At 51.8% G+C, this 25,025-nt stretch overlaps 1 protein-coding gene across 4 annotated transcripts in view; it reads right to left on the reverse strand.

Annotated features, from left to right (window-relative positions):
- The window catches only part of PAX7 (paired box 7), a 118,387-nt gene that overhangs the window by 34,789 nt on the left and 58,573 nt on the right, over window positions 1-25,025 (reverse strand). For all 4 annotated transcript variants that reach the window (XM_023219332.2, XM_023219333.1, XM_023219330.2 and 1 more), the window contains exons 5-7: window positions 21,811-22,010; window positions 13,257-13,422; window positions 10,573-10,775 (exon numbers count right to left, since the gene is read on the reverse strand). In XM_023219332.2, coding sequence (XP_023075100.1) covers window positions 10,573-10,775; window positions 13,257-13,422; window positions 21,811-22,010 — 569 coding nt within the window. The remainder of the gene's footprint in view (window positions 1-10,572; window positions 10,776-13,256; window positions 13,423-21,810; window positions 22,011-25,025) is intronic.

Below are 25,025 nucleotides of genomic sequence, written 5' to 3' on the forward strand. Positions count from 1 at the left end.
CGCATGTTTCTTTCTTGAGCCTCCCTCTATGCTGTTATTAAGGGGAGTTAGAGAAATGAATTTGAAGAGAATCATATGTAATGATATTCAAGGGCAAACCATGTGATCAGCTGCCTCAAAATCCTCTTGAGAACAGACTGCAGCTGTGTCTCACCAGGCCTGCTGTATGCCCGGAGGTTGCCCAACAGTTGGTGGTGGTCCATTACCTGCCAGACACCTAGTTATAACACAAGTGTCACAGCAAGATTTTGTGTGCCAAATACTGCCATGCTGCCTGTGGTCCTACTGAAGACCATGGTTCCTGACAACAGTGATGTGTGGAAACATCTAGGGGTTCCAAGCATGCTACTTTCCCCTTCCCCACTTGTTTATACCAGGCCTCTCTACTCCACTTGTGCAAAGGGGCAGAGGTCAGCTCCTGCCCACATCCTCTGGAGGTGTGGAGTTTGGATGGAAGCCGATGTTTTGCTGGTGGGCACAAAAGAGGCCCAGAGTGCCCCTCCCCCCTTTTTTTTTCTCAAGATGGAGTCTTGGTCTGTCGCCCTGGCTTGAGGGCAGTAGTGTTACCTCAGCTCACTGCAACCTCCGCCTCCTGGGTTCAAATGATCCTCCCTCCCCCAGCCTCCCAGGTAGCTGGGATTACAGACATGCACCACCACACCCAGTTAATTTTTGTATTTTTAGTAGAGACAGGGTTTCACCATGTTGCCCAGGCTGGTCTCAGACTCCTGACCTCAAGTGATCCGCCCACCTCAGTCTCCCAAAGTGCTAGGATTACAGGCATGAGCCACCACACCTGGCCCCAGAGTGGCCCTTGAAGTCTACCCTCCACCCACCTCTTGTTCGGACTCAGATAGGTGGGCTGAAGACGCAGTATCTTCCCAGAATCCCACCCAGTTCTCTAAGAAAGGAGGCAAGGTCAGGGTTGCTCTCCCACTTCTCCCTCAATGATCCAAAGGCTCTAATGTCACCCCGAAAGCCAGCCAATATGCCAGGCCTCCCAGTTCCCAGCAGAGCCTCCTCATAGGCATGCTCCACTCCCCTCAGCAGCAGTTGGGAAAGTTCCTGATCCCGGTTTGGCCTTTCTTTCCGGGAGGGGTTTCCTCCTTCTCCCCTGCCTCCTCATTCCCCTCCACCCAGGAAAAAGGGGTGGGAAAGGCAGAGACATAAACACGAGTCTATTTTCACAGGAGAGGAGGCTCTGCCCAGGCCGCTCCCTTGTGGGCTGGAGCTGAGGCCTCTGATGGATGTGAGCAGGTGGTTTTGTTTGGTGAGGAGCCGCCAGGGGGGAAATAACTCAGCTTTTCCCACTGAGGTGGGTTAACTGTGGACAAAGACAGAGCTGGATGTGAGAGCAGGGTCTTGGCCGGGTCTGTCTCCCCAGGTTCTGGAAGGGCTGAGGATGCCCAGGGCCGGGACTAAAGCGACTGTCAGTTCACACTGACCACCAATTCACACTGACCATCAGTTCACACCTCCGCCATGGCTGCTTACCTGAGCCTTGCAGTTCATCCCTATCCTGGGGCTGGCCTTGCCAAAAGAGCCGGGGGAAAAAGCCCTGGGGGGTTGGGGGCTGCCTGATGAGCAGAGTGGACGGGCAGCCTAACTGTTAGCCTGATGCTGTGACCAGAGGCTGGTGGATGTGGTTTGGGTGGGGGCGGAGGGGCAGTCTCTGGGAGCTGGGCTCTTCCTGGGTACAGAAGGCCAGTTGGGGAGGGCAGACACTGAAAAATGTCATTTGGCTTCAGGTCCAAGAAAATCCAGCCACAGACTCCTGGCCCACTCCACAAACTGACCCCTGACTCCATACCATTACCACTGGTCATGAAGAGAAAGAGAAAGCGGGGTGTGGGGCTGTGTGTTGGAGGGTGGAAGGATGACTCAGTTAGCTTTCCCCTAATCCTGGCGAAAACCACTCAGAGCCCATGTCCTTCCAACTTAAGTCAAGCACTCCTCCATCAGCCCGTCCTTCCCCAGGGGCCCGAGGGAGGAGCAGGGGACAGCCTTTCCCCTGCTTTCTGCAGAGAGGGAACCCCCTGCACCTTCTCCTCCCCAGACTTAGGTCGGCAGAACACCTTACATTACCCTGGATAGGAAACTGACTTGAGCATTGTCCAGTTAACTGAAGGGGCTCAAGGAGAGCAGGGAAGTAAAAGAAGGGAACAGAGGGAAGGGAACAGAAGGGATGGCAGTGAGACAGAGGTGGAGGCCAGGGCACAGGTGAGGGGTGTGTGATGAGTGCACATTTAGTGAGCGCCTACTTGTGCCAGGCACCTAATTTGAATTTTCCCCTAGTTCTCACAGCAACCCCTGAGAGGTAGCAATGATCACCCCTGTTTTCTGATGAGGAAAAGGAAGCCCAGAGAGGTTAAGCAAGCGGTGCCAGGGTCACACAGCAATTTAGTAAATGGTAGAAACAGAACTCCAACTCAGGGCTGCTTGTTGGCACAGGCCGCGCAGTTTCTCCCGCTCCAGGCTTCCTTCTACCCATGGGGCCTGAGGGAGAGGCCTCCCGAGAAAGCAGAGGCCTAAAAGAGACCCCAAGAAGGCAAAGGGAGTAAGCGGGCAGCAGGAGAATCGCCCAGGAAGGGAGGAGAAGGAAGGGCTGGGCGGGGCGCAGAGGAGCGCGCAGCCGGGGTTAAAGCCCCATGTTCCTACAACCCGCTAAGCCGGAGAAATGAATTCTGATCCCTCCAAAACCCAACCTTAGAAAATGTGCGAGAGAAGGGTCTCCTTTCAGGGGGGCAGGCAATCCTCCACACCTCCTCCTGACGCCCCGGTAATGCCAGGATGTCCCCAATCTGCTTTGAGGAATGGAGAGATTAAGAATAATAAAAAAATTGCAATAAAATATGTGTGAAGGAGGGGGTAATTGTGGACAAACGCAGCATTCAAATTCATTTTTCAGCTCTTTTACACACCATTTCAATCTTATTTTCTGCTTGTTAATGAGATCTTGTTGCCTGGGCCAGGCAAAACCTTCCAATATCAGGACGTAATTGCACATAATTTCCTCTTCTACCAGTGATTTGCATCAGTTTTTTTAAAATTCTGGGCTATTTAACACCCCACAATCCCCCTCCCCATCTTCCTGCCTACAAATCTCTCGCTCCCTCCTCCTTCCTCGTCCCTGGTCCAGCAAGACTCATTTTAAATGCTTATTATAAACGCAGTGTCGCCAATAAAGGGGCGGGGGCATGAAGAGGAAGTGATAGCAGAGAGAGGTAGGGAATCTCCAGTGCCCACTGTGTGAGTGGCACTGCCCAGTTCCCTAGGGTAAGTGCACTGTCTTGGTCGTGTCTTGCTGAGAGTCAAGTGGTGGTGAGGTTCCTGGGTCCAGCAGACCAGAATTAGAACCCCATCTCCATCACTCACCTGCTCTGTGGCCTTCAGCAAGTGACTTGACCTCTCTGAGCCTATTTCCCCAAGAGTAGGGTTGCCATGGGGCTGGAATGACTCCAAATAGGCAAGTGTTTACATGGGATCTGGCGTCCAGTAAGTGTGCCATTAATGGAATGTCTTTTCTTGCTGAACTGGAGGCCCAGAGACCTCAGACAATGCCAGGAGGGCAGTACTGGGCATGTGCTGTTAAGACGCACCCAGGAGACCCCGTTCACAAATAAATAAAGGTAAAGACTTGAGCTTGATTTCTGTGGGTCTCAGGAGGAAAGAGGAAGCTTGGCATTTGGGGACAGTGACTCTGAACCTGGCTCTGCCATTAATTGCCCCTGGGACCTGGGACCTCAGCTTCCCTGGACGGACCGGCAGACCAACCTCACCAGGCAGATACAACACAGTAGCATAGTGGGTTCTGGAGCCACTGTTGGAATCCTAACTCTGCCACTTGCCAGATCCTAGCACACAACCTGGCACTTGGGAGAGGCTCCGTAAATGTGTGTTAGGTGGTTGGATGGATGGGGACCCCGGACAAGGAAGGTTTCCTCATCTCTAAAATGAGGATCACAAGATAATAGCCAAGAGTCAAGGAGGGCAAGTGGGACAGCATTCAGGCCCATCGGGACCTGGCCTGCCGTAAGTATGATCTCCACCATTGCTGTCACCGTGATTACTAAAGGCACAGGCTGGACGGGAGAGAAGGGTATTGAGAAGCAGGAAAGGACAGAGAGGCTGGTTGGTTGTGACTGTGGTCGTGTGGTTAACTGCATGCTTAGAGAATATTCTTCATCAGCTCGGTGTGTGGGGGAATTGTCAATATGTAAATCTCTTTATGGGTTTCTTCATTTTAAGCTCCAGAAAGGAACAAAGGAGACGATGAGTGTGGGACATTACGAAAGAGCATCAGGAGCGGTGCTGGCAAGACCAACGCGCCTTCCACGAGGCCATGGCAGGAGCCCTCCAGACCCCAGCCAAGGGTGCCGCTAACCCAACGGTGTGATTTTTCACAAAATCTGGGGGAGACTGGGCCCTCTCTAGGCCTCAGTTTCCACTTCCTACTCTGATATAGTTGGCATCTTAAAAAGGTTGGGACATGAGGAACTTCCAGCTAACCACACCTCCCAGCCCCACCTGGCACATACCACATGGGCCCTGAGGAAGCCTCCAGCCCAAGGCACCCTGCCTGCAGCCTTCAACCCAAAGGACCCTCGAAACTGGCAGAACTTTTCTCCTGGTTCTTTGCTTGGGATCTCAGCCTGCCAAGAACTGCAGCTCTGAATGACTTTCTGATGCCTGTCTCCCCCACCAGCCTTCCAAGAGAGGGCTGTGCTTCCACCATCAGACTAAGGCATCTAAGGATGAGGGGTTTGTCTCTTCCATCAGACTATGAGCTCCTGGAGACGGGCTGTGTCTTCCCCACCAGACTGGAGACCCCTGAAGGGCCTGCCTTGTATTCTCCTTTCTACCTGTGGCCACTGCCCCTAAAAGCCTGGCCTGCTTGGGATTCCTAGACAGGGGCTGGTGTGAAGGGATCAATCTGCAGGTGGCACATTATTCAAAGTCAGTCACATTACAAAAGGTTCCTTTCATCCTAAGTTGTTTTATGTTTTTAATTAATTAATTAATTTTGAGACAGAGTCTCGCTCTGTCGCCCAGGCTAGCGCCCAGTGGCACAATCACAGCTCACTGCAGCCTCAACCTCCCAGGGTCAATCGATCCTCCCACCTCAGCCTCCTTAGTAGCTGGGACCACAGGCTCGCCCCACCGTATCTGGCTAATTTTTAAATTTTTTTTTGCAGCAACTTGGTTTCGCTCTGTTGCTCAGGTTGGTCTTGATCTCCTGACCTCAAGTGATCCTCCCACCTTGGCCTCCCAAAGTGCCGGGATTACAGGCATGAGCCACGGCGCCCCACCTCTAAGTGGTTTTCTGACAGTCATTGTCCAAGTAACTGGCCCTCAGCCCAGAGCAAAGGGGAGAGAGTAGGCTGGGGGTTGTGGGTGGTCTATGATCCTAACCCCAGATGAACCTCATCAGGAATGAGGTCTCACAAGCAGGATTCCTTTTCCCTACATCTCTTCAGAAGGACCCAGTGCACAAAGCCAGGGACATCCATGTGCTGAGTACCTAATCCCTAATCCTTTTAGGCCACGTCTTGGGCGGGTAGGGCAGATGATGAGGCAACCAAGCCTCAAGGGTATCTAAACTTCTTGAAAGGCATTTGCCCATATAACTCAGCTCTGCCCATTGGTGCCTAACCTGAGGTCATTGGCCTCAGTTTTCTCATCCACCTCATGAGTCGAATGAGCTCTTTCCTCCACCAGGCTGAAGGGGGTGGCTTCCCTAGATGGTTTCTTCTTGCACCAGCCAATCTCTAAAAGAGTGCAAGTGTGGGCATTTCTGAGAGGCAGGAAGACAGAACAAGTAACTAAGATTCAAGCTCTAAGTCTGGCGCAGTGGCTCACACCTGTAATCCTAACGCTTTGGGAGGCTGAGGTGGGTGGATCACTTGAAGTCAGGAGTTCAAGACCAGCCTGGCCAACATGGTGAAATCCCGTCTCTACTAAAAATACAAAAAAATTAGCTGGGCATGGTGGTGCATGCCTGTAGTCCCAGCTACTCTGGAGGCCGAGGCAGGAAAATTGCTTGAACCTGGGAGGAAGCAGAGGTTGCAGTGAGCCAAGATCACGCCACTGCACTCCAGCCTGGGCAACAGAGTGAAACCCTATCTCAAAAAAAAAAAAAAAAAAAAAAAAGAAAGAAAGAAAGAAAGAAAAAGAAAAAGGAAAGGAAACAAAATAAAAAGATTTCAGGCTCTAAAGACATGGGTTTGAGGCCGGGCGCGGTGGCTCAAGCCTGTAATCCCAGCACTTTGGGAAGCCGAGATGGGCGGATCACCAGGTCAGGAGATCGAGACCATCCTGGCTAACACGGTGAAACCCCGTCTCTACCAAAAAGTACAAATAACTAGCCGGGCGAGGTGGCGGGCGCCTGTAGTCCCAGCTACTCGGGAGGCTGAGGCAGGAGAATGGTGTAAACCCAGGAGGCGGAGCTTGCAGTGAGCTGAGATCATGCCACTGCACTCCAGCCCGGGCGACAGAGTGAGACTCCATCTCAAAAAAAAAAAAAAAAAAAAAAAAAGACATGGGTTTGAATTCTGGCTCTACCCTTTAAGTGGATGAATATGTGTAAAACACCAAGAGCAGGATCTGAAGGTTAGAAGGACTCCAGAAAATGCAGCTGTCCTTGTCAACACTGGTATTAAACATACTGCATGCCTTTTAAACTTATATTTTTTGTCTGTCTGACCCTGTTGTACTGTCACCTCCACTGGGACAATAGAAGGGTCTTCCTCTCATGTTCACTGATTTATCCCAAGTGCCTAGAACAGTGCCTGGCATGTAGTAGGTACTCTATAAATATTCATTATGTTAGTGACCCCCTTCCAAGCCAGGGGGCACGTGCAGAGATGAGATGAGTAAATGGCCTTTCCTTGAGATTCTGCATGGAGTCCCTGATGTTCCGTGGTTCCCACTTCCCAGGCTGGGTTTGAGACAAGGGACGTGGGTCAAGCCACTGGAGGAGGCACATCATCCTCACAGCAGTAGCAAGCTGGCCAGCGTGACGCACAGCTAGCTTATCCCGAGTCTGCCCAGGTGCTCGGTAGAGCCACAACTTCATCCTCCGGTGTAAGCCCCTTTGGCTTCTGTAAGAACAAAAATTCCGGCCGGATGCAGTGGCTCACGCCTGTAATACCAGCACTTTGGGAGGCCAAGGTGGGCAGATCACCCGAGTTCAGGAGTTCAAGACCAGCCTGGCCAACATGGCAAAACCCCGTCTCTACTAAATATACAAAAATTAGTCAGACGTGGTGGCAGGCACCTGTAATCCCAGCTACTCAGGAGGCTAAGACAGGAGAATTGCTTGAACACAGGAGGCGGAGGTTGCAGTGAGCCAATATCATGCCACTGCACTCCAGCCTGGGCAACAGAGTAAGACTCTGTTTAAAAAAGAGAGAGAGAGAGAGAAAAGAAAAGAAAAAAAATCCTTCCAGTTTTGAGGTCCACAGATATCTGGGCAATGTGTCAGAGACCTGCCGTCCTGGGGAAAGGAAGGGACAGTGTGCCAAGCCCACAGCCCAGCGGGGAAGCCTATCCTGCCCCTCCTGCCCAGGTGAGCTATAGAGAAGCCAGTCCTGTTGGGAAGAGAGGATGCAGGAGGCAGATCTGTCCTTACAGGGCGTCTCCCTATAGATCCTTATGCACAGAGGATTCCTGGCCCCAGGACCACAGCGATGTGCTGATGGTGTCAAGTCCACCTGCCCAGACTGAGGCGGGAAGGCAGTGGGAGTCGGAGCCTAGCAAGCCCTGGAGCTTTTGTACAAGATACAGAAACTCCACCCCACTCGCTGCACCCGTCCTTCAGGAAGTGCTCCCAGCTTAGCCTCTGCAGTTCCCATGCACAGAAGCACACACGGCCTGCCCTGCTGCCCCTGCACCCGCCCTCCTCCAGCAGCTGTTCACCTCCTGGTCCCCTCTGCCCCTGTCAGACCCTCCATCTGTCTTCACACCTTTGATGGGAGCCTCTGAGCTTCTTCAATTCATCATGTCAGTCTCCCGGCCCTGAGGAATGGGCTGGAGGCCTCCTGAGAGTCTCTTGCCCTTAGCTTCAGTGAAATTCTGGGCTGGGTGGAGGGCTGGGGGTCCAACTTAGGAACTTTCAGGAAACGGTGAAAAACACCTCATCCAACTCTGAAGCCTCCTAGCCATGGGGGAGATGCTCCCCCTTGATCCACTGGTCACACCAATGGGTCAGTTTCCCATCCCTCACCCACACTCTGGAGGCTTGGGGCCCCTTATTTGCTAAGTCTCTCTTTTGTCCTGTGACAGTCCTGTGTTGGGGATAAACCTCAGCCCACAGTGAGACAAGGAGGGCTGGGAAAAGCTGTGGTCACGGAGTCAGGTGCCCCAGATTCTCAACCCTGGCCAGGCCAATGTGTACCGGGGCCCTGTATCTCCAAAGCAAGACAGCCGTGCACAGAACCCCAAAGACCCTCTTCAGCTTTCTAAGGACACTCCTCCAAATTTGTTTTGTACCACCAAGCTGCACCTGGACCCCATTCTTGGGTGTGGACACCTTGGATCTCTGTAGTGTCCTTCCCCAGCCAGCTCAGGGATCCTGTTGTGACTCATCTCAAGGGCTCTGGAACTTACTCAAGGGCTCTGGAAGGTTAGCACTAATGAGATGGAGGCCATGACCTTGAACCCCAAAGAGGCCAACTGGGCTCCCCAGGGAAGACATTCTGGCTGACAGGCTGTATTCCATGTGCAGGGTTTAGTTCACCTGGGATCCCAGCAAGAGAGTGGGGTGGCCTGGTGAGGACAAGGTCAGCCAAGTAAGTGGCATCACCCTGCATACTGTGGACCCTGAGAGGGCTTGATGCATCACCATTAGGAGCTCTGCAGGCAGCTGCCTACAGGTACTGGGCACTCACGCTGTGCCAGACCTGAGCTGAGTGCCTTCCACAGATCATCTCATTCAATCCTCAGCAACCTTGGGAGGCAAATACTGGGATTATCTCCATTTCATGGATGAGAAAATTGAGGCATAGAAAGGAGAAGGGACTTACTCAAGGGTTTCCCCATAAATCAACGATGGAGCTGAAATGCAATTAACCCTCAACCACACAAATTAATGGAGGCAAACAGAAATGAATCCAGACAAGCAGAAAATTAACATTCTTGGGAATGTTTCAGACCAAGGTTTTGTTTTGTTTTAATTTACTGTAAGGGCCTGACAGTAAACATTTTAGACTTTGTGGGCCACATGAGCTCTCTTTTTATTTATTTATTTGAGACACAGTCTCACTCTATTGCCCAGACTGGAGTGTAATGGTGCAATCTTGGCTCACTGCAACCTCTGCCTCCCGGGTTCAAGCAATTCTCCCACCTTAGCCTTCCGAGTAGATGAAATTACAGGCACCTGCCATCATGCCTGGCTAATGTTTGTATTTTCGTAGAGACAGAGTTTCACCATGTTGGCCAGGCTGGTCTCAAACTCCTGACCTCAGGTGATCCACCTGCCTCAGCTTCCCAAAGTGTTGGCACTACAGGTGTGAGCCACCACCCTTGGCCTTATATGATCTCTTTTAAAACTACTCAATTCTGCTGTAGTGGCACAAAAGCCACCATAAATAGATGGACATGGCTGTACTCCAATAAAACTTTATTTACAAAAAACAGCGAGCTGGACAGACGTGGCCTGCAGGATGTAGCTTGCTGGCCTTCTTTAAATTTCTTTTTATTTTCCTTCTAGGTAATGGATTTCCCATATTAATTACATTGTCCTGGCACTGGGAGGGCCAGAGAACTAACATTTACCTGGCACTGATTTCTTGCCGGGCTCTAGGCTAGGTACTCTGACCTGTTAGCATACTGAATGCGGCAAGCACCCCTTGTTGAGAGGGTAGTTACAGGCTGTGTTTAATGGGGGTTAAACTAAGGCTCACAGATGCTGACTTGCCTCAGAGCTCCCTGAGCAGTAGAGCTGGGATTTAGACCCACGCCACAGCCTTCCCTGATCTGAAGAGCCACACTATGGCTCTTTAGATCAGTTTGCATCACGTGCAGCGGATTCTCACCACAGACATGTGGCAGGGGACACTTCATCCCTTCCCCCACGGATATTTGGGAGCCTGCTGAAGCTACAAAAAGATGAGCCCATCAGTTCCTCAAGTTCATTGGGACTTCCAGCATCATCAAGTCCTGTTCCCCAAAGTCACCTATAACCACCATCAAGGCCCACATTCTCTCTCTGACTTCACCCAAAGCAGGTCCTGTGACTTCTACCAGCACCCCGAGGCAGTGAGTGACTTAACCAATCACACAGGAGCAAACAGAATTCCAATGACCAATCAGGGTAGAGTTACCGGCCCAGAATCCCATCCACACTTCTCTCCACCAATAGGACATGGTCCTGCCTTTCAGGAATTGGTCAGTCCTGGTGAAAAGCCAAGAGCAGGACAGAATCCAGCGAGGATTCCTGGTTCTAGAGCAAAAACCCCGACCACCGTCAGCCTCCTACAGGAAAGAGCGCAAGGCTTCCACCCACGTGCTGTCTGCAAATGTCTGACTTTTTAGTGGCGGTGGGACCCTGGGTGCTGGGCTGAGGCCACCTACCTGAGGAGACAGGCCGTTGCTGACCGGGTTCATGTGGTTGGAGGGCGCCGCCGGATTCATGAAGCTGTCGGAGTAGCTGGAGAAGCTGTGGCGGGCTCCGTAGGCAGAGCTAGTGTCGGCGGCTGCAGCCGCTGCAGCCAGCCCGCCCTGGTGCATGGTGGACGGTGGCAGGGGCTGGGGCCGGTGCACAGTGCTGCCCCCATCTGTAGAGAGACCCAAGAGAGGTCCTAAGCAAGTGACCTCATCCTGGACCCTGGGCCTCCGAGAGCAGAAGGCAAGCCATGAGCCTCCTCCTCCCAGTCTCCATTCCTTGGAGGGAAGGGACCACCCTCTCATGCTACCTGGGATGAGACAAGCTAGCTCCTGGGCAGGGCACTGGGCGCTGGCCAGGTCTTGACTGACAATCCAACATTCCAGACAACCCCTAGATAGATGCACACTAGCTCCTGTTGCTTGGTGCTTGGCACACAGTAGGTACTCAATAAATATCAGCTGGGCTGAAAGCCAAACCTTGATGAGGACTCTGTTAATCTACCCGGTCTGTTTTGTTTTGTGAGCATCAACCACTTGCCAGGTGCTATTACAAATGCTGCCTAAGCGTGTGAAGCAAGACTATAAGTCCCATTTTACAGATGAAGAAACCAAGGCTTGGTGGGCTTGGGGCACTCACACAAGATGACCATGCTAGTGAGTGATGGGACCAGGACTTGAATGGCCTAAATTCGGAGCCATCTCTGTTCTTTGCTGTTAGGATATTATTCAGCTCTCTCTGAGCCCCTCTGTGCAGCTTTGCCAGGACTGGGACCCTCAGCACTGGTTCAGTTTATCTTACCAAGTCACAGTGGTGGTGGAGGGGGCTCTTTGACTCTCTCCTTGACCTCCAGAACTCCAGCCTGCCAGTCATTTAAAAGGAGGCTTTATGAGGTAGCTATCTTTTTTAAAATTTAATTTCTTTTTTTTTGGAGATGGAGTCTTGCTTTGTCACCCAGGCTGGAGTGTAGTGGTGTGATCTGGGCTCACTGCAACCTCTGCCTCCTGGGTTCAAGCAATTCTCCTGCCTCAGCCTCCCGAGTAGCTGGGATTACAGATGTATGCCACTATGCCCAGCTAATTTTTTTTTTTTTTTTTTGTATTTTTAGTAGAGACGGAGTTTCACATGTTGGCCAGGCTGATCTCCAACTCCTGGCCTCAAGAGATCTGCCTGCCTCAGCCTCCCCAAGTGCTGGGACTGCAGTTCTGAGCCACTGCGCCCGGCCCATGAGGCCAATATCAAGTAGTGGGATTCCTGGTGTGTGCTGGGAGGTGAGTTGGGGGGAGGGAACCCTTCTTCTCCTACAAGGCTCACCTTCTCTCCTGGGACCTGCCTTTCCTTTCCTCTCCCAAGGCCCCTCTGATACCTTAGCCTCTCCCACCCACTCACCTTCTTCCCTCTGCCTACTCCTTTCCAAGCCTAGCAGGAAATCTTATACTTCAAGCCACTGGGAGAACTGGGCCCAAGTGAGGCCTCCTTCCCAGGCAGACCTCAGGGTTCTGACCCCACTCAGCCCAGCCAGGCCTAGGGCCGTTCACCCCAGAGTAGGGGGAATCCCTCAGAGGGAGCTTTCTCCGGTCCTCAAAGGAGACCCTGACCTTTATTCCATCTCCGAAAATGGATCTTTTGAGAGGCAAGAAAATAAGGTCCCAGCAAATTATGTAAGCCCCTTTGTACATTGTTTTTTTTTGTAATAGGTTGGAGACCAACATAATCTAAAAAAAAAATGATTCCAACATGATTCCAACATCCTCCCAAGTACACACGTACGTGCACACACTCATGCACTCACGCACACACTCTCACATGCACACTCATGCATGCACTCACATGCACACACGCATGCACATACACCCACACTCATGTATGCACACACGCACGCACTCACACGCACGCACTCATGCACACACTCAGGTACGCACACACACTCATGCACGCACTCACACGCACACACTCATGCACACAGTCATGCATGCACACGCACACACTCATGCACACCCTCACACGCACACACTCATGCACACACTCAGGCACGCACACTCACACACTCATGCAGGCAGTCACATGTACACACTCATAAGCACTCACATGCACACAATCATCCACATACGCACACACTCATACACGCACTCACACACACACACTCATGCACGTACTCACACGCACACATGTACTCATGTCACTCTCCCATTTTAAAAACTCAAAGACTGTGACTATGCATGGTCCCAAAGTCCCTGGAGAATCTGGCCCTTTCCTCCAAAGCAGGTCAGCCCAGTGTCCTGTGCTCCAAATCCTCACTGCTCAAAGCCTGGTCCATGCCCCACCAGCCTGGGCATCCCCAGGGGGATTTTTAGAAGTGCAGAATCTCGGGCCCCACCCAGACCAGCATTTTAGTAACAACCCTGGGAGATCCATGGTACCATTTGAGAAGCTCAGTTCTAAACAGGTGCACAGGGGCTGCCTGGGGCACCCCACCTGGCTGCTCTGTGTTAGGGCCAAGAATTTCAAGGGCAGGATTGCATCTTTTTTTCTCTTAATAGCTTGCTTACATGAAAGTAAGAAATGGTCATTAAAAAAGAGTCTTTGTAAGTGAAAGTAAAGAAAGAAGGGAAGGGGTACCACCGAGATGGCAGGATGGGGCTGGGATACTCACCTTGGGAGATGGTGGTGGTGGGGTAGGTGGAGTCCGGCAGCTGGTAGGGGGGCAGCGTGGGCATGCCAGTGGGTGGGAAGCCTCCTGGCAGAAGGTGGTTGAATGCCGCCAGCTGGTTGGCTCCTGCCTGCTTACGCCAACGGGCGCGGCGGTTACTGAACCAGACCTGGGGGATGGAGAGCACAGAATGGAGACCCCCTCGGCCAGGTTCATGGCAGAGAGCTGCAACACATCTAGACCCAGTTGCCCAAGCCATCACCCTCTGATCCAGCCAGCATCCTTCTGCAGGGAGGGGAATCTCCAGCGCTGTGCAGCATGGGACGGTTTGCAAAGTGTTTTCCTAGGTATGACCCCATTCTGCCCTCACAACCACCAGTGAGGAGGTTCTATATTATCCCCATTTTACAGATGAGAAAACTGAGACCCAGAGAAAGTGGGTGACTTGTCCATGGGCCAGGTTGAGTCAGTGGCCCAGCCAGTCCTGTGTGGCTCTCAGGCCAGTACTCTTTCCTCTACAGCTGCTCCTTCCTGGAGAGATGCTGGTGCCCTGCTTGACCACCTCCTCCAGGAAGCCCCCCAGGAGGAAGTCACACATCTGCAACCCACCTGAATGAGACCTGCACTTCAGACCCAGATGTGCAAGCCAGGTTCTTTGTCTGGAGACTGAGGCCCTACTTTGCTTACATACCCTGGGCCTCCTTGAAATAGGAAACACACACACACACATACACATGGATTTATCAAACATTAGTGGGATAATAACCCAACACTTTTGTCTCCCTTTCCTGTGCTGGCGCTTCACGTGTCAACCCATACACAGACCCATGAGGTGTATTCTCCTATTCCCATTTTACAGAAGGGGAAACCAAGGCTCACAGAGGTCAAGTTGCTTGCCCAAGTGCATCTAGCTGGTCTGTGTTGGAACTGCGATGCAAACTTACAATTGCAGACAGTCTGCGATTTACAGGAAGTCTGGCTTTCTAGAGCTCAGTTATCTGGATCTGCCAGTTTCCTGGGACAGGTCAGAGAAGGAGGAGAATGAGGGCGCACACTGGGACTGCTTTGAGGGGGTTCTTTTCCACCCTGAGTTTTGCACATGCTGTTCCCTCTCACCTGAACACTCTTCCTGCAGCTGGCTCTTTGGCCTTCAGAGCTCAGCTGAAATGCTTCTTCCTACTCCAACTCCTTAATCGCCGCATCTAAGGTGGGTTCAGGTAGGTTCTCTGCCTTCTCTCAGGGGGCCTCCTGCCTGGGTGCTTCCCCACAGGAGCAATGATTCTGTGTGCCTGTTTCTTGGCTGTGCTGCTCCTAATGTCCCCCCTTGGGCCCAAGCTCCATGGGGCAGAGGCCATGCATTCCTTGCCCAATGCCTGGAGCTCAGTAAGTGTTCAAGGAATACTTGTCGAATGAATGAAGGAGTGAATGATGAATGAATGGACAAGGGGAGGCAGGATTAGCTCTGGGTGTCTTTGCTGGGGCTGGGGCCACAGGCTTGGTGGGTGTCCCATCCTGATGGGGAGTGAAGGCTGCAACCTCCCCTGGCACCTAATCACCTAAGACCCCCAAATCTCTGTACCGTCTCTGCCGAGATGGGGGAGGGGAGTGCAGCTGGGTGGAGGGCGCTTATGTGCCCCTAGAGTCATCCCTCCCAGGTGGGAAAAGCAGTATTTAGCTTCGCAGGCTGGATAAACAAGAGCTGCCGGCTCTGACCTGTTTAGGTTTCACAGAGAAAGGAGAGGAGGCAGCCAAGCCTGAAGGGAAAACGACTGGCTCCCAAAGGATTCAAAGCCCTGGCTTCTCCCCACTTCCACAGGGTGCTGAGGGCTTCCCCAGGGCACCCTGGGGTGGGAGGGATGCCGGAGAGGGAACGCTGCAAGGAATGAGCCTTGCCTCTGAGCTCCCAGTCTCTGCGGGAAGAGTGTGGGGAGGTCTTTGTACTAATTCAGTGTTTCCCAAAGAGTGGGCCTCCTGCCACGGCTCCCTGTTGGAGAAACAGAATTCAATAACCTGGACATGAGGATGGGAAAGTTATTCCATTCCACTTCTGTCCCAGGCCTCCTGGGCATGGAGAAGGGGGAAGAGGGGTCTCAGTTTGGTGCTAATGCATCCTCAGCGCCATTCTAACCTGTGCTAATCTTCCTTCTGAACACAAGGAGAACAGGTGTTTGCAGATGACATTTTCCTGAAAGGCTTTAATCACATTGTTTTGATTTCCTTTGTATGTAGTGTGTATGTGTGTGTGTGTATGTGTGTATGTGTGTGTTTTAACAATCATCTTCCCTTCATGGGAGTGTTGTGCATTTTTATTTTAAAACACACTGATTTTGTTGAAAAGTAAATAACAATATAGATAATATGTGAACGTGGCGAACATCTTGGGTGGGTAGGATAATGATGGGCATTAGGGATGCGCCACTCTACTTTGTTGTGTAGCAGCTGGTCCTTAGGTGCTGCTCGTCTTTTCCTCAAAAAAAGAGTGCTGAATAAAGTTGGATGGATGCATTCTTCCTCCTTCCCTTCCCTTCTCATCCCTTCCCTTTCTTTTCCTACTCTTCCCTTCCTTCTTTACTTCCCATCTTCCCATCTCAAACTTTTACTGGGACTCCTGTCTGTGCCAAGCAAGACAGGCTAGAGAGATGGGCAGGACCCAGTCCCAGCCCTCAAGCTGCCCTTTGCCTGGGCACGAGTCAAAGAGCAGTTGCTTTTCAGTGCAGTAAACTCAGATGGGGTGACATGCAAGGTTGGATAAGGAGCTTAGAGGAGGGGCTTCCAACTTTGCCTCTCAGAATCCAGGAGGACTTCCTGGAGGACAGGGCATGCCTTTGTTGCCAATTCTGTCATCTCATCTTCCTTCATTGTCCTATGTCCCTAGATACACACCCCTCCCAGTAGACACCTCCCTTCTCACTAAGTGTAACAGGATGGTTGAGAGCAGGGATTCTGGAGTCAACTGCCTGGGATGGACTTCTGCCTCTAACCCCTAAGATGGGAAAATTTTTGTTATCCCTCTGTGCCTCAGTTTCTTCACAAAATGGGGCTAATAACAGCCACCTCCTAGGTGGGTCTGGACCTCAAATGAATTAGCACAGGCAACACACTTAGAACAGCGTCAGCCACAGGTAAGTATCATTCTGCGGGAGACCCTCTGGGACGGCTGAGCTGGAAGGATCTCCGCCAGCGTCTCGTGTGAGCTGCCCGTTTACAGAGGGGGAAATAAATGCTCTAAGAGGGACACTGACAGCCCCAGCACCCTACCCGGAATCTCTGCTCAGGACTGAGTTCTTTGAAAGCAGGGGCTGGGTTTTATTCTTCATTTCTGATCCTTCTCTCAATATCCTGCACTGGCAGTAGGGTAGAGTAGATGCCATCTGCGTACTGAGTCTAATATTCCATCTGGCCCTTCTCTTTATGTAGCACAGAGGAAACGACCTGAGCAGATAGACTTGGGTCCAGCACAGTCACTTTGAACTGTATCTTTTTTTTAATTTTTAGTTTTTGTGGCTACATAGTAGGCACGCATATTTATAGGATAGACGGGTTCTTTGACATAGGCATACAGCATATAATAATCACATCAGGGGTAAATGGGGTATCTATCACCTCAAGCATTTACCCTTTGTGTTACAAGTGGTCCGATTATACTTGTTTAGTTATTTTTAAAGGTACAATGAAATTATTATTGACTATAGTCACCCTATTGTGTTATCAAATACAAATACATCTTCTTCATCCTTATTCCTTTTTTGAACACATTAACCATCCTCACGTCTCCCCCCACCTCCCACTACCTGCCCCAGCCTCTGGTAACCATCCTTCTACTCTCTATCTCCATGAGTTCAATTGCCTTAATTTTTAGCTCTCACAAATAAATGAGAACGTGTGAAGTTTGTCTTTCTGTGCCTGACTTATTTCACTGAACATAATGACCTCCAGTTCCATCCATGTTGTTGAAAAGGACAGGATCTCATTCTTTTTTATGACTGCATAGTACTCACTGTGTATATGTATAACTGTGCTTCAGGAAGTTACTTTCCTTAGCTAAATCTCAATTTTCTCACCTGCAAAATGGAGAGAAGAATCACACATACCCCGCAGGGTAAGGTGAGAATTAATAAAGATAACATATGTAGGCTGGTGAGCCATCATGCCTGGCACATAAGAAATGCACCATGAAGGCCGGGTGCAGTGGCTCATGCCTGTAATCCCAATACTTTGAGAGGCTGAGGTGGGTGGATCACCTGAAGTCAGGAGTTCAAGACCAGCCTGGCCAACATGGCAAAACCCTGTCTCTATTAAAAATACAAAAAATTAGCCAGGAGTGGTGGTGGACACCTGTAATCCCAGCTACTTGGGAGGCTGAGGCAGGAGAATCGTTTGAAACTGGGAGGCGGAGGTTGCAGTGAGCCAAGACTGTGCCATTGCACTCCAGCCTGGGTGACAAAGTGAAACTCTGTCTCAAAAAAAAAAAAAAATAATAATAATAATAATCAAGGAAAAAAAAAAAAAAAAAGAAATGCACCATGAATGCTACCTAGTGTTATTAAGAGATTCAGTGTAAGTTGTTAATTAGTGAATCTCTTGTAGTGCCTCCACGATGGGATTTCTGTTCAGAACATCCCACCCCAACCCCAAGCAAAGAGCAGGGTTCCAAGGACCGTAAAGTAAAGAGGCACTGCACACAGCCTTGGTTTCCTGGTGCTGATCATCTGAAGGATGGGGAAGTCATCACAGGCAGCTGTGGGAAAGGTCATGGGGTGATCTTGGGACCTATCAGCCCTATAGCCTCTGTTTCTAGAAGAAATTCACAGGCTCAGGGTTGTGGCACCCTGGAAAAAATGGATCTGTTCACCTCTCAGGAAGATATATGCGTCACTCCAGAGAAAGGAGTGATGGGTCTCCAGGCATGGGTTCTCCTGCCTGACACCCCCTTGGCTGCCCTTCATGTGGCTCTGGCTTTCTCCTGGCTGAGGCAGAGGTGTTATAGGCACTGGTAACATCTAGCAGGCTTCAAGCAGAGGCTCCCGGCCCCTGCAGTGAAGCAGGGCTTGAGGGAACCAGAGAGGAAAACAGGCCACTCTTTGGTGACCACATCCCCGCCTGACATCATGTTTACCTGCACACGTGTTTATGAGAATGCCAGCTTCAAGTCGGCAGAGCTTTCTGCCCAGTGAATCCCCAATGCCTAGAACCGTGCCTGGCATACAGCAAAGACTCCATAAATGACTGCTGAGTGAATGTACCTGGAGCTGCAAAGGTGCCTAGTATTGGAGCTGCCAAGAACAGGCGGCGTTTTAGTAAGAACAGCTCCCATTTATGGCACTTCTGTGTGCAAGCACTTCCTCTTTTTATTTTTTTTTTTAAGTGTAATCATTTAATCCTCAGAGCATGGTAGACATTATCATCATCTTGCAGGTGAGACATGGGTGGACGGCAGCAAGGGTAAGAGATGGAGCTGGAATCCACATCTAGGTATTTGGCTCCAAGCCCGCCCTGATCCAATCCACCAACTCACCCATCTCCCAGGTCCACTGAGATGAGATATTATAGGATTGCAAAATCCCAGAACCACAAACCTTTAGAATCAAAGACCAAGACCTAAAATGTATGAAGCCATACAATCTAAGCCGTACTCAGGGGACTTTGAGGTCATAACTCAAAGACCTCAGGGTCCCTGATCGACTGGACATTGTGTTTTTGTTTGAACACTTCTGGTAATGGGAATCTCATCACCTCACAAAGCATCCCTGATTGTCAATAAGTAAGGATCCTAGAAATGCAAGGGTCTTAGTGATTGTTGAGTTACTTATTAGCAGATAGGAAATGAAGTCTCAGGAAAGGAAATTGACCTGGTGAAGGTGGCACAGCTGACCAAAGGCAGGAACCCTGAGCTCTCAGTCCTGAGCTCTTTCCTGCAGACCTTCGTATTGGACTTTAGATGCTCCTCTCTTGACCCTGGCCCTGGGCTTACCCTTTGGGGACTCTCAGAGCAGCTGTGTCCTTCAAGTTTCCACTTCTCCAGGCTAAATGTATTTTATTTTATTTATTTTTTGAGACAGAGTTTTGCTCTTGTTGCCCAGGCTGGAGTGCAATGGCATGATCTCAGCTCACTGCAACCTCCGCCTCCCGGGTTCAAGCGATTCTCCTGCCTCAGTCTCTCGAGTAGCTGGGATTACAGGCATGCGCCACCACACTGGGCTAATTTTGTATTTTTAGTAGAGATGGGATTTCTACATGTTGGTCAGGCTGGTCTCAAACTCCTGAGCTCAGGTGATCTACCTGCCTCGGCCTCCCAAAGGGCTGGGATTACAGGAGTGAGTCACTATGCCTGGCTATTTATTCTTCAAAAACTCAACATTTTTTGTTCCCTCTTCTCTGAGAAAGCTCTCAGGCCAAGTGGGGAGATCCAGCCCTGCCTTGGAGAGATTCTGGTCTAATGAGGAGTCCCTGCCCTGACCCAAAGGGAGTTCCCTGCACTGGGGAAGCATAGAGTATGACAGGAAGTCAATAAGAAGAGGAGGCAGGCCCCGCCCCCTCAGGATGGCTTTGCCTGGGCTCTGGCTGCCTCTCCATTCCCAGACCCCCTCCCTCCGTGGACCTTGAGTGACACCTGTTTCTGAGTCCCCTGGGCCAATAAAAGCACTGCTCTGACAGCCAGGAAATTTTACAAGGAGCAGTCAGGCTTCAAGGTGGTGGGAAGCCGCCCTGGCCGCCAGACGTGGGAACGAGAAAGCACCCAGGAATGTGCCCAGGAGAACAGCTGCAGGAGGATCAGAGCGGGAGGGAGTCCTGGGGCCAGCTCAGATATCACCTCGGTCAGGAGGGGAGGGAATGAGATGAGCTGGCTGCTGCCTCCTGCCTCCTTCTCCTTGGGGTCTCCCTCAAAGGAAGCGAAGGGCCCCTAATCTGGGAGTGTGGCCGGGGGTGGAAGGGTGTCCGCTGGGTCCTGGAGTGCTGAAAGGTCCCTTGCTTCTAGGATTGTCCCAGTTGCTTTCAAATTTCAGCTTGTGACTCAGCTTGTTCCTTTCCCTGGATGGAAATGACGTGGGTTTTGCCAGCAGCTGGGCCTGGCTCAGCCCCCATCCAGCTTGTGCCCCTGGGCGTGTTGCTTCTCTGAACTTCCAGTTTCTGGACCCATGGCTTGCAGGGGGTGACCATGCTGACCCAACAAGGTGGTCTGAGCTTCCACTAGGTCACGTTTGAGAAGCACCCCCGGCAATGCCACTGGCTAAGTGGGTGCTGGTCAAAGGCTGGCTCCTCTTGGGTGGAAATGCCCACTGTCAGCAGTTTGGGGTGGCCCCTCTGCAGGCTGCTCTGACTCCCTGAGCACTGCTTAGATTCTGGTAATGGGGATCCTTCCCCTCTCTCAATGCCTCCCCATCCATGGAGAAGACAGCTGGGGAATGGATTCCCACAAGAGCCATTCATCACGACTTGTCCCGGCTCTTCCTCCTCCATCCGCAATCCTCTAGCCTCAGCCCTCTCCAGCCAGGCCCCCAGAGAGGCTCCTGCACTTGAATAACAACTATAGGCTTCCTGGAATCTCAGAGTTTGGCCTGGGGAGTTGAGGCAATGCCCCCAGGCCCCCTGCAGCAGGCCTTTGCCCCTCAACCCACCGACAGAGAGCAGGCAGGGCAGTCCTTGAGCTGTCGGGAGGCTCTTGCTCTTCTCCCCTCTTCCTTCCCACACACTGAGGCCATGGAGGGGATGTTCAGGGTCTTCGGGGGCTGCCCATCCTGCCCTGATGCATCTAACCTGCCAGGAACTGGCCTGCCCAGCCTACTTGCATGCTTCCGGTAACGGGACACTCCTCACCCATCAGAGGAAGCTAGGCTTGTTTGGAAATCTTCCTCCTGATCACTTCCTCTGCTCATCAGAGATTTGGAGATTTTTATACTCCCCAAACCCTTTCTTCTGGCTGAACTAATGCCCTCCCTCCCTCCCTCCTTTCTTTCTTTTTGTGAGACGGAGTCTTGCTCTGTTGCCCAAGCTGGAGTACAGTGGTGCGATCTTGGCTCACTGCAACCTCCGCCTCCCAGGTTCAAGTGACTCTCCTGCCTCAGCCTCCTGAGTAGCTGGGATTACAGGTGCCCATCACCACGCCCAGCTAATTTTTGTATTTTTAGTAGAGATGAGGTTTCACCATGTTGGCCAGGCAGGTCTTGAACTCCTGACCTCAAGTGATCCGCCCACCTCAGCCTCCCAAAATGCTGGGATTACAGGTGTGAGCCACCGCACCTGGCTTCCCTCCCTTCTTTCATTCCTTCTTTCATCCTTCTTGCCCTTCCTCCTTCTTCCTTTTCTTCCCCCCTTCCCTGTATCTCTTCCTCCATTCTTCCCTCTTCTTTGGGCTGTCCAGCTCTCAGACAATCAACATTTGCTGCCTACTAACTCTGCACTGGTGGCATTACTTGTCTACACAACCCCCTGAACGTGTTGTAAATCCCCCTGAGACGTCCCATTAAACCCACTGACCTTGGCCATCCCAAACTTCTGAATCTCTGGAGTATACCTGCAGCACCAACACCCAGCACCAACACCGCAGGTGCCTCCTCACCTGCACACGCGCCTCGGTCAGCTTGGTCCTCTGCGCCAGCTCCTCGCGGGTGTAGATGTCCGGGTAGTGGGTCCTCTCAAAGGCCTTCTCCAGCTCCTCCAGCTGCTCGGCCGTGAATGTGGTCCGACTGCGGCGCTGCTTGCGCTTCAGTGGGAGGTCAGGTTCCGACTCCACATCCGAGCCCTCATCCAGCCGGTTCCCTGCAGTGGGAGGAGAGGGAAGGAGAGGGCAGGGGCTTAGAGAGATGGAAGGGTGCTCGGGTCTGGGAGGAGAGCACCAGGCACACTCGTGCCCACCTAGGAGCCATCACTGCACTGAGGATCTGACTCCTCCCAAGCACAAGATAGAAGGATGTTCACCCTAGCATTGTTTTGTTTTTGTTTTTGTTTTGAGACGGAGTCTGGCTCTGTCGTCCGGGCTGGAGTGCAGTGGCCGGATCTCAGCTCACTGCAAGCTCTGCCTCCCAGGTTTACGCCATTCTCCTGCCTCAGCCTCCCGAGTAGCTGAGACTACAGGTGCCCGCCACCTCGCCCGGCTAGTTTTTTGTATTTTTTTTTTTTTTTTAGTAGAGACGGGGTTTCACCGTGTTAGCCAGGATGGTCTCGAACTCCTGACCTCGTGATCCGTCCGTCTCAGCCTCCCAAAGTGCTGGGATTACAGGCTTGAGCCACCGCACCTGGCTCACCCTAGCATTGTTTATCAATGTGAAGGATGGGACACAACCTCCATGCCCAACACTAGGGTATTGCTTAAATACTTTCTTGCAAAATCTTTCCCTTTAGGGAAAAACAAACAAACAAACAAACAAACAACAACAAAACAGTCCCCTCTGGTTGGGCATTTTGTTTATTTCCACTGACATGCAAGGATGTCCATGACATAAGACTCAAGGGATAGTTTCATGGTGAGATACATTTGACAAAATCCATAGAACTATATTCTCAATTAAAAGGGCAGACTTTTACTGTATATTACTATACCTCAATAATCCTGACTTTAAGAAAAAGGCATCCAGGTATGGTGGCTCATGCCTGTAATCCCAGCATGTTGGGAGGCTGAGGTAGGAGGATTGCTAGAGCCTGGGAGGCTGAGGCAGGAGGATTATTTGAGCCCAGGTCTTGAGCCCAGGAGTTCAAGACCAGCCTGGACAATATAGCAAGACCCCACCTCCAGAAAAAAAGTAAGAAAATTAGCTTGGTGTGGATGTGCATGCCTGTAGTCCCAGATACTCAAGAGGCTGAGGTGGGAGAATCACTCCAGCCCATGAGTTCCAGGTTATAGTAAGCCAATCGCACCACCATACTTCAGCCTGGGCAACAGAGCAAGACCCTGTCTCAAAAAGAGAAAAAGTGCATGCGTCCAGAGCTGCCCATCAGGAAGCTTAGATTCCAGGCCTGACTCTGCTCCTAAATGCCAGTGACCCTGGGAAGGCCACCTCCCCTCCTCGGGCCTCACTTTCTCCATTTGCGACATGAAGGGTTTGGATTAGGTGACTTCCACTGACAAGCTCTCTCTGGGATGTCCCAGAGTCGTGTGAGGGATCCCCCTAGGCTAGAGGAGACCTCACCTGAATGACCTTGGTCAAGGCCATGGACCCCATCCCATCATCCCCACTAATTTCCACCATGGAGACTGTGGGTGGGTGAAGGCCTTTTGCTTCCTGGGCCTGGAGAGCCCAGAAGGTTGGAGCCAGCTCACTTCCCAGGCCTGGTGGGGGTTATCAGGCCAGGAATCTGCTTCAGCCCTGGGCCCAAGTTAGGGAGGCTGCAGGAAGCCCCTGCTCAGCCTCCTTAGCTGTTGGGACTGAGATACCCAGGAACCAGCTCCCCGTCCCCATCAATCCTGTGGCTCCTGCCCATCTCTGACCCAGCAGAGGGGATGCTAGCAGGGCATCTCCCAGCTAGGGTTCTGAAGCTGCCCTTCAGCAGCCCTGGGGAGCCACGGGGAGCGTGGAGAAGAGGAAGCAGAAAGGAAGATGGAAAAGAGAGCGGACACTCAGAGGCTACCTTCCTTCCTCCCCACTCCTCTTCCTCCTTTTTCTCTTTTGCCTTCATTTCTTTCTCCCCTTTCCTCTCCTTCTCCATCTCTGGTATTCCTGGAAGCACCTTTATTTTTTGTCATTGACTCATTCATTCCCTCCCCCAAATCATTTATTGAGTATTTGCTATGCACCTGAAGAGGCCAGGTATGCAGTGGGCAAGGTAGGACCTGAGCTCTGGGCTTGGAGCACTCAGCCTGAGTCAAGCCAGAAGAGCCTGGGAGACCTCATGCTTGCATCAGAGGTGGGAGAAACTGAGTCCCAGAAAGGTAATGTGAGGTGCACTCAAACACTGCTCCCTGCCCTGACCCCTTCCACCAATACAAAGATCCCTTCCTCCCAATTGCTTCAAGCGTTAATTACATGAATAGGCCTAGACCCCCCGCCAAGGGACAACCTCCTGCTCCCCTCAACAAAAACAAAAAGAGAAACTACTACAGCCTTAGATGTTAAGTGGAGGTGAAGGGAAAGGCACTGCAGGCAGAGGGGAGAGCACATGCAAAGGCCTGGTGTGTCAAAAGGCATGCTGGGTAATTTAATCATGGGGTCACATTCATAGCCAGGAAGCTGGTGGGTGTGGCCCAGGGGTGTGGGAGGTCATGCGCCTGGAGGGTCATCCATCTTGGCAATGCCTCTCTGCCCTGGGCCCACTTGCTTCCATCCTGCTATCTTGTCCATTGGGAAGTTATCCTTGCTTTTTGTTGGCCAGTGCCAGGTGGTCTCTGACTATGACGCCGTGCCACACAGCGAAGGAACGGATTGCAAGGGAGTCCTGCCTTCATCGTGGCCTGCCTCATCCCCAAGGGCAGAGATCTGGGGTCAGATCTAGCCCCTTCCTCTGCCCTTGCCTTTCCTGCTGGGACTGCCAGGTACCCAGCCCCCCCCCCCCGTCACTGTGGGGAGACCACGGTGGGCACAGCTGCCATCCTGGGGGCCCTTCCCCACCATGTCTGGGGCTCAGAGCCAAATACAACTAACACCAAGGATTCAATTCCTGAAATGCACTGCATAACCTCAGTGTTCTGACGGTGACTGAGAAAGCCAGCCCTTGGGGCTTCAGAGGAAGGAAGCAGGCACTTGTCCGGCAGGCAGGGAGGCCAGCCCGTGGATGGGGAATGCGGCACCAGATTCAGTTCAACAGTGAGGACACTTGAGCTCAGAGAGGAGCTGAGTGGGA

This window comes from Piliocolobus tephrosceles, chromosome 1, assembly GCF_002776525.5.
Source record: "Piliocolobus tephrosceles isolate RC106 chromosome 1, ASM277652v3, whole genome shotgun sequence".
Taxonomy (NCBI): Eukaryota; Metazoa; Chordata; class Mammalia; order Primates; family Cercopithecidae; genus Piliocolobus; species Piliocolobus tephrosceles.